This window comes from Meriones unguiculatus, chromosome 5 (assembly GCF_030254825.1).
Source record: "Meriones unguiculatus strain TT.TT164.6M chromosome 5, Bangor_MerUng_6.1, whole genome shotgun sequence".
Classification (NCBI taxonomy): Eukaryota; Metazoa; Chordata; class Mammalia; order Rodentia; family Muridae; genus Meriones; species Meriones unguiculatus.
In genome coordinates this window covers 114,648,248-114,664,275 of record NC_083353.1, presented here as the reverse complement: position 1 = coordinate 114,664,275, position 16,028 = coordinate 114,648,248, and the positions used below count along the sequence as shown (strand labels likewise).

At 52.4% G+C, this 16,028-nt stretch overlaps 1 protein-coding gene across 1 annotated transcript in view; it reads right to left on the bottom strand.

The window, feature by feature from the left end:
• Vwf (von Willebrand factor) overlaps window positions 1–16,028 on the bottom strand; it is a 126,668-nt gene that overhangs the window by 76,332 nt on the left and 34,308 nt on the right. The window contains exons 10-15 of the mRNA XM_021636960.2: window positions 15,582–15,628; window positions 8,387–8,523; window positions 7,829–7,967; window positions 6,506–6,606; window positions 2,071–2,266; window positions 1,050–1,265 (exon numbers count right to left, since the gene is read on the bottom strand). Coding sequence (XP_021492635.1) covers window positions 1,050–1,265; window positions 2,071–2,266; window positions 6,506–6,606; window positions 7,829–7,967; window positions 8,387–8,523; window positions 15,582–15,628 — 836 coding nt within the window. The remainder of the gene's footprint in view (window positions 1–1,049; window positions 1,266–2,070; window positions 2,267–6,505; window positions 6,607–7,828; window positions 7,968–8,386; window positions 8,524–15,581; window positions 15,629–16,028) is intronic.

Below are 16,028 nucleotides of genomic sequence, written 5' to 3'. Positions count from 1 at the left end.
GAACTTTCAGAAACCATTGTGGGATAGAGGGAAGAGGAGGGCACAGGGTGTCCCCTTCATGCCATCTTTCACCAGCCACCCCCTTTTGGAGGAGACTGCTTAGACTCCAAGCACAAGCTGTTGAGACACCAAGGCTGTACGCCTCTTCAAATGCATAATGTTATTTCCCCCCCACACACACACTTTTCCTAACTACTGTATGTTTCCCTGCTTCTGCTGGGAAGGCCATTGCAATCTCTGAACCCACCTACCTCACCCTAAAAGTCAGGTTCCGCCTTCCTTGCTCTCCCAGACCGTCTGCCTCACATCCTCCTCTGCTACTGCCACAAAAGCACCTTTATAAAACTTCGGTCAAGAACACCTCCCCAGGGCAGCCTTCCCTGTTGTCCCTGCCCTTCATCCCTTCACTCAGTGTGATCGGTGGGCACCTCCGAGGGAGGTCTCAAAAGGAAGCTATTCCGTCTCCTAATTGTTCGAGTCTGGTCACTAACCAACTGTCCCCAGAGGGGAAAACAAGAAAGCAGTAAGCAGGGTCTGACTGCCCAGGGACCACCGTCCAGGAACAGAGGCTAGCTCTGATGGCAGGAACCTACCACAGCAGAGAACTGATGCAAAGCCAACTAGAACAATGGCATTATTCAACGTTACATAACTTTATACAGTGCCAAAGACGTGGGCCAGGTCCCACGGATGTGTTTCCTGAAATTATCAACAAAGGATTCCTGCATTCCAAACTTGCCCATACAAGGAATAAACACTAGGTGGCAGCAGTTACAGGTAATCTCAGCTAGACCCAGGCTCACTGCAAGGTTCCACATTCTGATAACAGGTTCTAACTTACAGGAACCCACCCCATCACGGGCCAGTAGCAGAAGGCAGGAGAAATGGCTGCGAACGAACCACAGGCCCTGGTTTGTCGCTGGGGCCTGTTACCAAATGAAATAATTCAAAGGAAGTACCTTTGGAAAGGGCCGGTGGACCCAGCCCCGCAAGGTGTCAAGAGTTTGGGTCTGTTGTCTGGAGGAGGTTAAGTGGTTATGGGGTCTCACCGCAGAAGTCTGGCTCCCGCCACGCGATGTGCACGCCTTTTCCGGCACACGCGGCAGCATAGTTGGCCACTGCGCTACACAGGCACTCCCGGCCGTCGGAACAGGAGCAAACGTCATAGCGGCAGTTCTGCAGGTAGGGCAGAGGGCTGACTGTGCGGTGGCAGGCCTCGAACTTGGAAGAAGTCAGGAGCGCACATGCCTCCTCCGCAAACCCGGCTGAGAGAGACAGAGAGAGAAGAGACAGGGCAGAATAAGACAGGACCCTGCTGTGGGCCTAGGGCCAGCCACAGGGGAATCTCACACCCATATCCCCACCCCTACTTCTCCACCCCACCTCCATCCCCACCCCATCCCTCCCCCCCCTCCCCAGGAGCAGAACCCAGTTCTCTTTTCTGTCAACAGTTGCTGCAAAAGCAAATCTATCTGGCTTTGGCTCCTGCAGCCAATTTACTGTCCTGTGTTTGACTCAGTTTACAAGTAAAACTGCGTTTCCCAAACCCCCACTGACTGTAGGCAGAGTGGGAGAAGCTAAAGAGGGCAGAGCCAGTTGCAGCCCTGTGTCTGCGCTGGGCCCTGCAGCGCATCTTTTTTTTTTTTTTTTTTTAACTTTTATTAATTACACTTTATTCATTTTGTATCCCCCCCCATGAGCCCCTCCCTCCTCCCCTCCCGGTCCCACCCCCCCCTTTCTGCATGCATGCCCCTCCCCAAGTCGTCTTTTGAACAATAATTCAACTCTGACCTCCCGCCCCACTGCTAGTCTAGACTGGGACCTTTCCCAGGCCAGAAATGACACAATATTCTTCTCTCTCTCTCTCTCTGTCTCTCTCTCTCTCTCTCTCTCTCTCTCTCTTCCTCCAAGGAGGGTGTTCAATAAACAAACTTTGGAAAGGAAATGAGCCAGATGTAGGTATCAGGCGCCAACGGTCAAAATCTGGATCAATTGCTCTGTCTCCCTCTCCCCCAGAGTATGCTGCCCCCCCCAATGCCTGGAACATGAGAGACCCCAGGGCTCACATACTCAAGCGTGGGTTCAGGCTGCAGGGGTCGCTGTGTTGTCGGTGCAGGTCCGGACAGTCCCCTTGAAGCTTCCAGGCGTTTCCGAAGTCCACCACCAGGGGCTCCACCAGACCCGCCGGAGTGAGGAAGTCATCTCCCTTGTTGCCATTGTAATTCCCACACAAGCCACAGGTCTTCCCAGAATAGACTGGGGACAACTGTAAGAATACGCCAGGCCTTAGAGAAGCTGCCCCCCAGTGCAGCGGTGGTTTCACTTAGCTAATGAGGTCTTACAATAATATTTAAAAAAACAAATCTCCAGGTAAAAAAATAAATATGGACGACAACTAAGCTCTGGCCTGCAAACTATATAGTGCATGATACCAGCTCCGTCCTTGCTCTTCTGGCGACAGTCAGAGAAGAGTCAGCCAGGGGGGTCTACGATTTATTTAGTCACTTTAGTAGGCTCAGTAGAAGCGTGGAGAGGAGTGGAGAGGAAAAGGGACTTGCCTAAGGTCCCAGAGGCAGTGGCAGGGCTGGGAAGAGCAAACAGGTTGAATCCACCAGACCCATGTGCTCCCAATATCCCTGTCTATCGGCGGACACGGTCTAAGCAACGAAGGGATGAAGTATAAACTGTTCACTGAACAGGGATTGGTCACAACTGGGCACGGCAGCCGAGCTGGGTGCAGCCCAAGGCCCCAGGAGCACCTGCCTGGCATCCAGAAGAGATACCTGTCTTCTAAACTCCTGCTGAGGACACAGGGGAGGAAGCGGGGCTCACACTCCAGTCCCATCACTCACTCTCACATCAGACCTCGGGGCCGAGACAGAGTACACATTCAGACCAAGCAGTGCAGTGAAGGCAGCCCTTCTCCAGAACAGCTAGGACACTGCTGGATTCAACAGTGCAGAAGAGGTAGCAGACCCAAGCAACTCCAGCTCTGTGGGTAATTGATGAAACCAGGTGACACCCCTCCTACCCCCATATTCCAAAGCCTTGTGGGTTAGGTCTGGAACCTTGGAGTCATCTCTGGGAGCCCCTTCCAGTTCCCAGGTATGACTCAGCATAAGGAAGGTTCCGGAGCCACAGACTTGAATGCAAGTAAGAAAGTTGAGCAGAGTGGAGCATCCTCGTCTGTTTTACAAATGCCAAGTGTCACATACACTAAGCACTGAGGTCTTCCCTGACTTCCCTGCTTAAAACCAAACCGCCTTGACCCCTCCTGCCCCGCCCATACTTTATTTCTCTCCCCACGCTCTATTATAACATGTGATAAAATAGCCTTGTTTGCTTTATTATCTGCCTCTCTCAGAATTTAAACTAAATGAGGCAAGCATTTTGCCTGCTCTGTCTCACTGTTGTACCTTCACCATCTAAAACAGGATGGTGTCTATCTCCTATTCAGGTGACTGTGACAAAATGCCATAGACTGGTAGGGTTATCAACAAGAGAAGCTGTACCATCTGAAGGTTAGGAAAGCTAGGAACTCAAGATCAAACACCGGTAGATGCAGTGACTGGCAGGGGCATCTTGCTACATGGCTCATGGCAGAGGGGCTGGCTGGCTCTCTGGAGCTCCTTTAGAAAGCTGTTAATCACATTCATAAGGTTGTATCCTCCCTGCCCAGAGGCCCTGCCTCCCAGCACCTTTCCCTTGAGGATGAGGGTTACAACACAGGAAGTTTGCTGGGACTCCCTAATATTTGACAAATTGAATGAATAGGTTGGGCGAATAAAAAAAATAAATAAATAAATGACCACACAATAGGTTTTCTCCCAGTGCCAGATAAAACATGGCACAGACTGTCAAGGCCACATGAGCAATGTGGCAACAAGTGACACGCCTTCATCCTGCCCCTCCCACTTCTCAGCATCTTTCTCTCCTTCCATTCTTAGATGCATTCCATTCTTAGAGTACCTTCAGACTCCCCAAAGTCCCCCTTGGCCTCTCCCACCTGCCTTCCATTACTTCTATCCCCCCTCGGAACGTGCCCTCCCCCCATGTCTTCTTGGCCTGCCTCAGGGGACAGCACGGTCACGGGCTGGAAGAGAGGGTGTTCCTAGGGACACAGCCCCTACAGTGTCTGAGCTCAGGACACTTTGAGAAGACGCTATTTGAAACAGGCCTCTGCTCTGTGACAGTTCTGGCATGCTGGGAACAGTCCGGGGTCCTCTTCCACAGGACTCTGCTGAGGCTGAACTTGGCCTGCATGGTAGCCATCTAAGCTTGTTTACCTGAGCTGGTTGACCATTTCCCCACTGCCTAGGGTCAAGGTATGAACAGCACACACAAGTGCAAAGAGGATAAGGGCTCCTGAGCAGTTTGCACCCCAGTCTGCCTGCCTCCAGCCAGCTCCTCCCCAAGCCCCGGGGGTCATTTCAAATGTCCCCCATGTCTTCCTGCTCCTCATAAATGCGCTTTTGTATAGCAAAACCAACAAACAGTAGGATACTCCCGTGAGCCGTGAGGTCACCTGACTTCGTCCCTCGGCTTCGTCATATTTTCTTCTCTTCTTCCTAGCTAAACTGATCAATCCCCAGAGAGAACCCTACAGCCCATTTACACAGATGAGAATCTAGCTTTCCTCTCTTGAGAGAGACAAAGAACACAACAACCTGAGGTAAAGGCAGGCAGCTGCCCAGGACAGGAGGTGACACATCCACCCTGCACCCACCGTGGTGGATGCTGGGAAGGTAGAATGCCCCCGGAAGCACTTCCTGGAGCCCTGGTGAGCAGAACCAGAAGCCCAAAGTCTGTAACCAACTGACGCTGACACCACCCCTGCCCCTCAAGTCACCTTGGTTCTAACAGAGTCCTCCCTTTATTATCTAACTAGAAATGGGCCTGCAAGAGGCTTTCCCGGCTCTTCCTGCTCCCTGCTCTATGCTTGCTGATGGGTTTTCCAAAAGAAAAAATAGAGTTTGTTTGGACCTCTCATGGAGGCTCTAAAATGGTAGAATGAGCACAACCACACAGAAATGAAGGAACTACATCTCACAGGGGCTTTCAACACCCCCCATGGAGTTACACCAAGGACTTTGGGGAGCAAGGACCCCAAGGTGTAGGGCAAGCTCCCCAGGCAGCCCAGGTCTGACCGAGGATGCTGTTTCTCAAAATGCAGTCTCTTAGGACCCATGAGGAACTTTGAGATTGAATATTTTCAAAGTTGCCTGATTTTGTTCTTGTCTGTCCCTTCCCATTGTCTTCCAAGCACACACTGGAATTTTCCAGAGGCCCTGTGATGTGAAATATTGTAGTGGATTGATTGCAGAAGTAGATACAAGAACCCAGCTGTCTTCTATTAAGTGAATCGTTAAAGAGATTTGCAGCCATGTGTAGCCACGGCATTCCTCTTACTGCCTGGTGTTGTTTCCTGGTCCCTGGCGAGCTTATTTTTCCAAAAGAAAGTACTTACAAATGTCTGATAGGTAACAAGGGTTAGTATTATGTTGTAAGTGAGTTAATGCGTGTTTTAATGCCTCTGGTTTAATGTTTTTTGGGTTTTGGTGTTTGGGATTTCGATTTGTCTGTGTCGGACAAATCTCGCTATAGAACTCAGGTTAGCTGAACGTCACTATGTAGCCCAGGCTGGCCTCCTGTCTCTGTCTCATCCTCCTTAGTGCTGGGATGGGCCACTTTGTTCCGCTTTGATTTGACCATCAACCTGGCAAGTACCGGTAGGCTATAATCTCCTAAAGATCTCAGGGACCCTCCTCGGTCATTTTTAAGACTCTGACAACACCCTGAGACCAGATAGTGAGGACCATGGTCTAATAGAAGGACCCTGGCTGTAGAATGAAGCCTCGCTCTGTTGTGACTGGGTCAGGGCTGCTAGTGGCTCTTGGTGTCTCCTGGCTTGTCTCCCTCATGAAACAGCACTCGTGAGAGCAATTCCTGGTCCGCTCACCTGCCTGGGCCTCTGCAAGCCCAGCAGGAAACCCAGTGAAATGTCCAGTCTGACTAGAGAAGCCATCCAGAGGACACGGGCCACACACGCACTGGCCTGGTGGCTCAGTAAAGAATGTGGGAGATACCCCACATTCTCCAGATGCCATATGGGAGGGCACTGGGTCTGAGCTGGGTACCCCAATCTGGTTCTTCCCTTGCTCCCCCACAGTGACTTTCCAGGGACTTGATCCAAGGCCTTGCTGCAGCCAGGGACACTGGCCAGCCATTCTGCCTTGTTGCTGGTCCTACAGGGGACTGTCAGCCATTCTGGAGGTCAGCCCGGTACCCAAGCACCAGAGGGAGAACCCAGGACCAACAGGGAGCAACCAGAAAACAGACATCAGCTTCTTCCACACAGAAAGGCCTGTTCCCTGGTCTGGGGGTGTAAAGTGTGAGGAGAAAGAAATTCTTCTCCTACCACACAAAGCCACTTTGCCCAGAGAGCACAAGGGGTACTTTGTAAGGGTCAGGCTCCAAAGAGGCTGGAGCTTGGAAAGGGCCCCACCTTAACCAGTAGCCGCCCGCGGCCATCCCAGTCCATCTGCAGGTCCTCCCCGAAGCTGAGGCGTACAGAAGCCATCACCACGTGCTGGATGCGGAGGTCACCTAGAAGCCAGAAGGACGGGGTGACAGGTGTATTGTGGGTCTGTGATGCCTCAAAATATTATGGCAATGACAAGCAAGGAGTAAAAGGCAGATAGGTGTCCATGAGGCTAGGGTTGGGGTCGGGGTGGGGATGGGGGAGCTCTCTGGAGGAATGGTAAACTGGTGGACAGAGGCAAATAAATTCCCAAAGGAGCCGCTGGTCTACCATGACCTGTAATTCCCTTTATAGACATAAGGGGGCAGCAGAAGCTCCTGCATCCTAACTTCAGGCTCAAGCCTGGGGCTGGGGGAATACTCTGCCTTTGTCAACTAAGGTCGCATGGGAGGAGGGAACCTCAGTTAAGAGAAGACTGCCATTGGCCTGTAGGCATGTCTGTGATATTCTCCTGATTGTCGATTGATGTGAAAGGGGCAGTGCTACCCCTGAGCAGGTGTAAGAAAAGTCACTGAACATGAGCCTGGGGAACAAGCCAGCGGGATCGGTTCCCACCTTGACTGCCCTCCATGATAAACTATGAGGTGGAAGTGTCCGATGAAATAAACCCTTTCCTCCCAAGTTGGATTTGATCAGCTTTTTCCATCACAGCCACAGAGGGTGCCTATGACATCCACTAAGCCTGGTCCTTGAGCATGCGTGGGCCCCATTGGCTTCCAGGCTGGATTACAGCCCTCTTGGCTAACCAACACCGCGCGCAAAGCTCAGTGTGGCAAAGGCTGCTGCTTCGGACAGGTGGAGATGTGAGAGACGCTTATGCCTTGCCCTGGAGGAATCCATCAGCTCCCTGGGAGCCACACTCGGCAGAAACACATGTGAATACCCAGTGTGCTCCCTCGCCAGGTCTTTCCACTGTGTGCCAGGCTAGGGCGATGGGCTACAGGAGACCCAGGAGTCGTGAGGAGAGAGATGGGAGAGCTGCTTTGGAGGTGAGTCATTGGTTGTGACCTGGGTGAAGACCTGGGACAAGAGGGTTTTTCTCACGAGGTGCTTGGCTGGGGTAGTATCCTTCGAGCTGACCATTTGACAGTCGCCCCTGACCTCTCAGCTGGGTCAACCTCTACTTCCGAAAGCCCTCTCGGCTTGCAGAGATGGGGCACCCAGGACCTCCCCACCCTCCCCCGCCAAATCTTCCTCAGGTTCCCAGGAAAGAAGTGGGTGCCCTCAGTGGGCAGGGACGTATGTTGGGAAGATGACAGAGTATGGAGGGTGAGGGCATGAGCTCACCTTGCAGGAAGGGAATCTGAACATCCTGGCCGTCAATGGCCACTCCCCCTCCGTGCTTCAGCTTCACGAGGCTGTTGTGCAGGTCAGACAGCCGCACGCTGACTGAGCGGGTGCAGACGGCGTCAGGGTCATCGGCGCACTGACAAGCGGAGACACAGAGTGACCTTACTACTAACCCAACCAGGGCCATCCCCCAGGGTAGACAGATGTCTCCATCCTCCTTTCATTACCTGTAGAGTACACGCCTATACCATGGCACTCAGAAAGGAGAGGACCCATCCCATTCCCAGCCCTCAGTTTCAAAGAGCGGAGGGTTAGGAAGCCACAGACTAGACCGGAGGGGGTGACCCTCCTGGGTAACAAGGCAGCCACCTCCCAGTGGCTAAGATGGGACAGGCAGGCTGGGTTTGCATGAGGCCACTGAAGACCGGAAGAAGTCCTCCCCCCGCCCCCCCCGCGCGCGCGCGCGCGCGCACATGCAGATACTCAAGCCTCCAGATGCTGCCTTCCCACCACAAGGCTCCTCAGCCTCCTCACAGGTAGCCTGGCCACGCTCACCTGCACGGTCTCTATGACGATGGAGAAAGAGTGGTCTTGGCAGTCCCGGGCCAGCAGGTACTGGCAGATCCCACTGAATGTGAAGTATCTGTTGTCAAAGCTCTTGAAGTGGGATTGGCCTGTGACAAGACACTCTCCTGGAAAGACCCAGAAGAAGAGGTGAGGGGGGACGGCTTTAAGTTGGCAAGGCTGGGTACACATAAAAACAGAGTGCCCCTCCCCCAACGCTCCTGGGTGCCCTTTTACCCCATGACAATCAGAACTGTAGGCCAGGGACTGTAAGTCAGTTGGTTCCCACTCCCAAACCACAAGATGTCAGCTCTGGTCACAAGTCCACGACCCCTTACATAAGTGGGGCAACTAAGGAAGATGACTGCAAAGCTGACTTCAGCCTATGTTCAGGAACTGGAAGCTTCCGGTCCTGAGCTCCTGCCCCTCACTTCTTGCCCAGAGCCTGCTCCAAGGCCCCCCAAACTCCCCTGCTCAGGGCCAGGCCAGCTGCAAAGGGCAGTGTGGAAGCCTGGGTAGAGCTCTGCTCGGAAAGGACAGAAGCACAGCTCTCACTGACCCGGCATGTGGAGGGGCCTGGGGACAGCCTCACACCAGGGGAGCCATGAAGGAGATGAGAGAAAGAGAGCACTTGACTCAGTGTCAATCCAAGACTATCCCTGCCCCTAGCCTAGCCAACACAGAAACCTGTTCAGGGCCGGGGAAGGAGGGGCGAGCTATCTATACATGACGTGGCCAGGCAGCACTGAGCTTCGGAAGGCCAGCTCCCAACCCACTCTGATACATTTGTAGATGGAGACTCTATACACACCCCTCCTACACAACCCTGACTTTGCCACTCCATTTTCCAAGGGTCCTCTAGCGGATGTCCTACTGAAGAGGCCCTGCCAATGTCTTTACCCAGCCTGGGGAATCTCCATCCTCAAAGCCCACAATGGACCCTGTGGCTGAAACAGGCACTGTGCTCTTTTGCCAATCGCTAGCTGCGTGTTTGTGTCACCCTCTCTAATCTTCTCTGCCTTTACTCTGTAAAACGCATGTTCCATGAAGGAGGAGCCTCGTGCCACCCACTACCCCACACAGCCAAGGGCTAGGTTCTCCTCAGCAGAGCCCACGCCTTAGAAGCTTCCTTAAGAAGGTCCCACAGCTCCACCTGGGCCCACATCCAGGGCTGATGCTGGGTCCAAACAGCCTGTGGTCCTGAAAGGCCATGGTCCACAGGAGACAGGATTCCTGCTGTCCACAGGAGAAAGGAAACAGGGGCCCCCTCCCCTACCACCTGCCACCTCGTTGGTGTTCTCGGTGACAGGTGGTGCTGGGCCAGGCTAAGCGCACAGCTTTGAATCCAGGTGAGGCTCTGCCTTGGGAACATTTGAAGGTTGGGTTAGGACACACACCCCCTGGGGACCAACAAGTATCTATCTGGTCCCCAAGGCAACTGCTCCCTTCCAGGATGGTAGGGCGGCCAGTGAACAAAACCAGTCTGATGAACTTGAAAGAAACAGGGAGACCCCAGCTCAGTCTCATCATACCTCCTCCCACACCGTGTCCTGCAAGAGGGCAAGGGAGTTATGAGTGCTGGTGGAAAGCTAAGCAGCCACACCATGGGGCCAAGGGTCACCCCAAGCCATTGTGAACGTCCTGGAATCCAGCAATGTCACAGGAAGACCTTTTTAAAATGTGTATTCTTCTAAAGTCACGTAGTCGCTTATGTCAAACGCCTTGACCTGGCTGCAGTGAAATGGGTGGGACTCTTCCCCCAGACATCTCCAGTCTCCCAAGGACACTCTTATCTGAGTGTGAAACTGGACTTCCACCTCTCTCTGACAATGCCCAGGGAGAGAAGGGTCAATGAGAAAGCACCGCAACTATTTGAAAGCAAAACGTTTGGGCCTAGAATCTAATCCTCCGATCTGGTTTCCTGCTCCGTCCCTGCTGACTTCTGTCTAAATCAGAAGTCTAAATATTATGCATGGCTTATCTCCTAGGTACAATTAAAGATCCATGCTGCAAACACAGGAAACCTGGGGAAATGGATGGGTGAGCTGCCGGGTAGTAGCTGGCAGGGAGAACTAGAACATCCAACCAAACAATGGGCCACATGGCCATCTCAACGCTCCTCCGCCCAGAGCAGGACAGCTAGGTTATTCGTTCACAGGCCAGGCAGTAAAGGGCAGCCACCAGACGAGAGACGAACAAATGAATGAAAAGAGATTCTTAAAGGAGCATGCAAAGTAGAGGCTTCTAATGTTAAAGCAAGAGCCCCCCTCATTTAGAAGAAGGAAGAAGAGGGGGAGAGGAAGTAGAGCAGGAGGAGAAATGGAGGAGGCAAGAGAGGATGAGAAAGAGGAACAGGAGTTCTCTCATCTAATGAACTCTCTTTTTCTTACAAACAAACCCTCTGGTGTTCAGCTAGTAGCCCCGGATAACCAAGCCCTGCTTGGATATTGGCCTTAACTTTTTCCCACAGCCATCCCTGCAGAAATGTCAACCCACAGGCCTCCAGCAAGGTAAAACAGACTTCCTCCAGACACCAGGCTCCTCCGAGCTAGGCTTTAAGTCGGTAATGTAATCCTGACCAAAAACATGTCATGATTTCCGGGAGTCACCTCCCGGCTCGTGGTGGTCACCAAGGGGCTTGAGGACAATGCGGAGCCTCAGTGGAAGAAAGCCTTACTATGAAACACGATTGTTTCCTTGACTGGCCTCCAGAGATCTCTGCGTGGGTGTGGACAGGCTGCTGGACACTCCAAGACCTTGGGTGGGAGGGGGTCAGAATCCTAGGAATGTCCATGCACCTCCAAGCACACTCTCCGGGAGGAGAAGTTTCTAGCTACCTGTTAGCCACGGTGTGGGGGGTATCATTCTTCCCAAAGGCTGCAGAGCAGACTGGCCTTGAATCTCAGGATGAAATCACAGGGCTAATTTATAATCCATCAAAGGATCCTGATCAGGGTCCAGGGTGGCTCTGTCCATTGGCAGAGCACTTGTATAGCCTGCACAAGTCTCTGGTACCATCCCCCAGGACCACAGAAATGAATGAATGAATGAATGAATGACATTATCCTGAACAAAATGATTGATAGGTTACTCTGAGATCTTCCCCTCCCTCCCCCAGGAAGACCCATCCCACACATTGCCTCTCACCTCATCTCACCCCTCGCCTGCTCCATCCAGTCTGCCCTGGGTCTCAGTCCCTCTCTGGCCTTGCTTAAGCGCCCTGCTGTTCTGCGCTCTGGATGGTGCTGGCCCACACTGATGGAGGGCTTGCCATGAGCTCACAGCAGCCACGGAATGAAGCTATGGTGAAGAACCCTGTGTGCTGGTTAGGGTTTTTTGTGAGCTTGCCATAGCCCTCTGGAAAGAGGGAGCCTCTATCGAGAAAATGGCCTCCATCAGATTGGCCTGTGGGCAAGTCTGTGGGACATTTTCTTGACTAACGTGGAAGGGCCCAGCCCACTGTGGGTGGTGCCCCCTGAGGAGGTGGTCCTGGGTAGTGTAAGAAAGCAGGCTGAGCAAGCAAGGCAGTAAGCAGTGTCCCGCCGTGGTCTCTGCCTCAGTTCTTGCCCTGGCGATGGTCTGTCATGTGGAAGTGTGAGCTAAATAAACCCTTTCCTCCCCAAGTTGTTTTTCGTCGTGGTGTTTATCACAGAACAGAAAGCAAACTAGGACACCGCGTCTCACGGTGTTGGGAAACCCTGCTGGACAGCTAGTAAGTTTCCATTTGCACCAAACCACCTGCACCGAAGCCCTGCCCCACCCCCCAACCCAAGGCTGCTTTTACTTTGGACCCAAACAAAGAGGCCTGTACTCAGCCCTTCCTCGTTTAGAAACCTACCTCCCACAGCCTTCCACGAGGAGCACCAAATACAGAACGAGGGCTTTCTGCGTCTGAAGCATAGCTTCCGGTAACTGCCATGCTCCCTCTATACGGGTCATTGGAACCAAACCTTTACAGCTCCCGGGCACCCACCTAGTGGGGCTTTCCTAGCCCCTAGCAGAGTGTTCCGGGCAGCGTGCATTGCAGAGGTTGAGAAGGAGCTACAGGATGCCTGCAGGCTACATGGAAACCACATGCTGCCCTGTGGGTGTTCAATGTCCACCAAAGGCCCATGGGTTAAAGGCTTGGTCCCAGGAGTGACCCTACCAGAGGGGTGTGGAACTGCAGGAGGTGGGCCTTGTGCAAGATGCTTAAGTGATTGGGCAGGTGCCCTTGAAGAAGATGGTTGGACACCTCCCACCCCACCCCCACCCCCACCCTTCACCCCTGCTTACTGTTTGCAGGTGTGACACACTTCCTCATAGGTCTTTATCACCAAAGGCCCAACCTTAATCCTGACGCTCCAGACTCTTAAACCAAAACAAACCTCTGCTTCACAAGCAAACCATGTCGGGTATTTTGTGGCAGCTGACCAATGTACCACAGTTTTGCCTCTTGATACCCAAGGATTAAAAAGGAGGCGGGTAGCTTCTAGAAAGGCATCTGGCCCCTCCCCCTCAGCATACTGCTACCCTCACCCCTCCTCTTCTCTGTTCCCAGACTGGGCACACACTGTCTAGGCAGCCTTCAAAGTGACCCCGTTATGTTTGGGGATTTGTGGCGCAGGGACTGATGGGAGCCACACTTTCATCTTTGCTCTGGAATCAAAGCCTCAGCCTCTATGTGCACACTACAGCCCCTCCCGGATCTCCTCAGGAGCTCTGCTCTGCTCTCTCCTTTATTTGGAGAACTAGGCATACCCCCTTCCTGAAACTTCCTGCCAATTCTTCCCCTCAATAGCTCTTCCTGATTATCTGAAAGATAAGGTAGCCCACTGGCCATAGGATTGTGGCAAGATAACAGAGAGACACACCTAAATATGGCAGCCCTGGTTGGACAGCAACAGAATGAGAGGAGGGGCAGAGCAGGGCTTTGAGAACGAGACAAGATTTTAGCCAGCTTTGTCAGCAAAGCATGAAGCTACTCCACAGACCACGAGTCAGAGCTGGCTACCTGCCCTTCCAGCCATCAAGGAGCTGCCTGTCTTAAAGCCTCAGCCAGGCCCTTAGAAGTGTTTAATTGAAGATCTTGAGATTGCATTGTCCAGATAAGACTTTCACGGATGGATACAGCTTGTACTGTATTACACACCCACTAGTACCTAGATGAATGGGTGGACAGAAGGATGACGGTACAAGCCCCTCCCTGAACTCCTTCAGCAGGGAGTCAGTCTAAAGAAAACACAGCAAGCTAAACTTCTAATTCTGTCAGGGTGGCTGACAGGACCTGTGCAATGGGTGCCTTCAGTTTAGTTATTTGAAGGTCCAGATTCCTACACAGAATGTGATCGATCATGCTCAAACAAAGCACAGACAGCACCTTCAAGAGCAATTTCTTGTCCTTTCTGCTTTCTTCTATGATGACCCAAAGGATACCAAGACTAGTTGGCCATTCCGGAGCTAAAGTAATTGGTGTCGCTTCCATCAGGTTCCAGAACTTTCCCAGGGTGATATACACTGGATAAGATCCTACTTGACAGTAAAGCCTCTATCCACAGACCTCACGTATCAGTTCAGGCCTACCTAAGTCTAGGACCCACAAAAGAAAGGAAGGACAGGTAGACAATCCAGCGAGCTATGAGTTTGAGGCCTGGCTCCACCTCTTAGCAGCTGTATGACTTTGAGAAAACTCCATAGCACGATTCTGTCTGTCTGTCTGTTTGCTCTTTTGCAAGGTGAAAACAAATCACACTTGTCTCTTGGGTTGTAACAATGAGGTGACAAGGAAAGCCCTTAGCATGTGCCCAGCATATCAAAAACATCACGTGAATGAGTGAGTGCGAGGCAGAGGGAGCTTTCAATAGGCAAGGTTTGCAGGAAACAGAGTGGAGACCAAGCGGGGGGGGGGGGGGGGGGGAAGGAGGGGAGTAGAGGCACTGACTACAAAGCAGTTCCCTAAGCCGCTTCCAGACAGGTAGCTAAGGGATGGATCCTTCCCTAGCCCAGATCTCTTAGCATTTGGACCATACTGTGGTCTGCGAAATAAGCGTTCCAGAAAATTCCCAGTGACACTCATGAGAAAGCACTCAAAAGCTGATTTTGCTAAAAATCGTTGCCTTCTCATGTGGGCCCATGAGGTGTCTAAAAGCAGGATAGAGAGAGGACATGGATCTCAGCCTTCCTGCTGTCTGTCTGTCTCCTTGACCTCGGCTGAAGGTACGGAGCTAAGCCATCGCTAACCTTTCCTCTGGAGTCATCTAGATTCCTGGAATAACGAAACCTCCCAGGACAGAAGCCCTGGCAGCTGAGGGCAATTACCCTCAGCGGAGGGTAAGGCTGCACCTGCCCCAGAAGGGAGCATCACCTAGAAACTGGATCTACAGCAGTAAGGACTTCTTGGGAAGGCTTGGCATCCCTCCTTTATTTGTTCCTCTCCCCAGGGCTGCCTCAATGACTAAATCTCCACCCTCTGCCTTTCTCTATTACTCTGTTTGACTAGTGTGCTGAGGCTACAGAAGAAAGAGTTGTGGGAACTTTCTCCTTTCTCTTAATTTTTTTTTTCCTCTTCTCTTTGCTTAGTCAGCCCTGCCAGCCCATCAGGTCTCACAACTCAGCAACTTAATCCCCAGAGCAAACAGGAGTTGGGCAGGGCAACCTACTCCCACTGCTGTGCAGGAGCTGGCATCGCCCAGGGTGAGCAGAGAGCTTGGCTGAGATCTAAAGCCAGAGCTGAGGTCAGGAGGTCTTGCAAAGGGTTCACTGGTAGTTCACAAATCTTGATACACTAACCCACTCCCAGGTTGCTTGGGCACTTGTGATGTCATCATTGATCGCCACCCTCAGGGGCCCTGGGATAAAAAGACCCTTGTCTCCTCTCTCTCTCTCTCTCCCTCTCTCTCTCTCTCTCTCTCTCTCTCTCTCTCTCTCTCTGCTTTTGCTTCTCTGTTGGGGTGTCCCCTCCCCCATCTCTGTCTCTGTTTCTGCCATCACAGCTCACTCAGGCCCTAACTCTCTTCTGCTTCCCTTCCCCCAAATAAATATCTTTCATACTAGATCTGTTGTATGTGTGGCATATTTTTAAATATATCATAACAGGCACTCTGTCTGTTGCACTGTGGGCTCCCTGTCCAGTGGGAGTGGCCGAGGAGTGGGAGGGGCACGCCTCTCCACAGAGAGAGGGGAGGGAAGAAAGTGAACACATATATACCTGGGCATTCTTCATTGCTGCAGATCCACAGGCTGTTTCTGCAGATGCTGTTGAAGAAAAGAGGCTCAGGTCATTGGTTCTGCCAGGAGGGCGCCTAATTAAATTAACCTTCAACACATATAGCACTGCCCTCCCCAGAGAAGGATATAGGAAAAAAGAATGGAACGGGCACCAGAACGGTCTTTAAAAGCAAAGGGGTTTGGGACATGGCTTTGGCCACAACAGAGATATCATAAAGAAGAAACTAGAAACCCAGGGTGTCCGGCACTCTGAAGATCTGCTCTGGTACTAAGGTGTCCTCCTCTCCCCATGCACAGCAGGTAGGGGGAGCAAGGAAGATTTGGTGTAGTAGGTGAGCAGAGCCATGCTGGACAGTGACGGGAGGACCCCTGAGGGGTCCTCTAGCGGGCACCAGAGCAGCAGGTCTCAACCCTCCTAGTGCTGCGA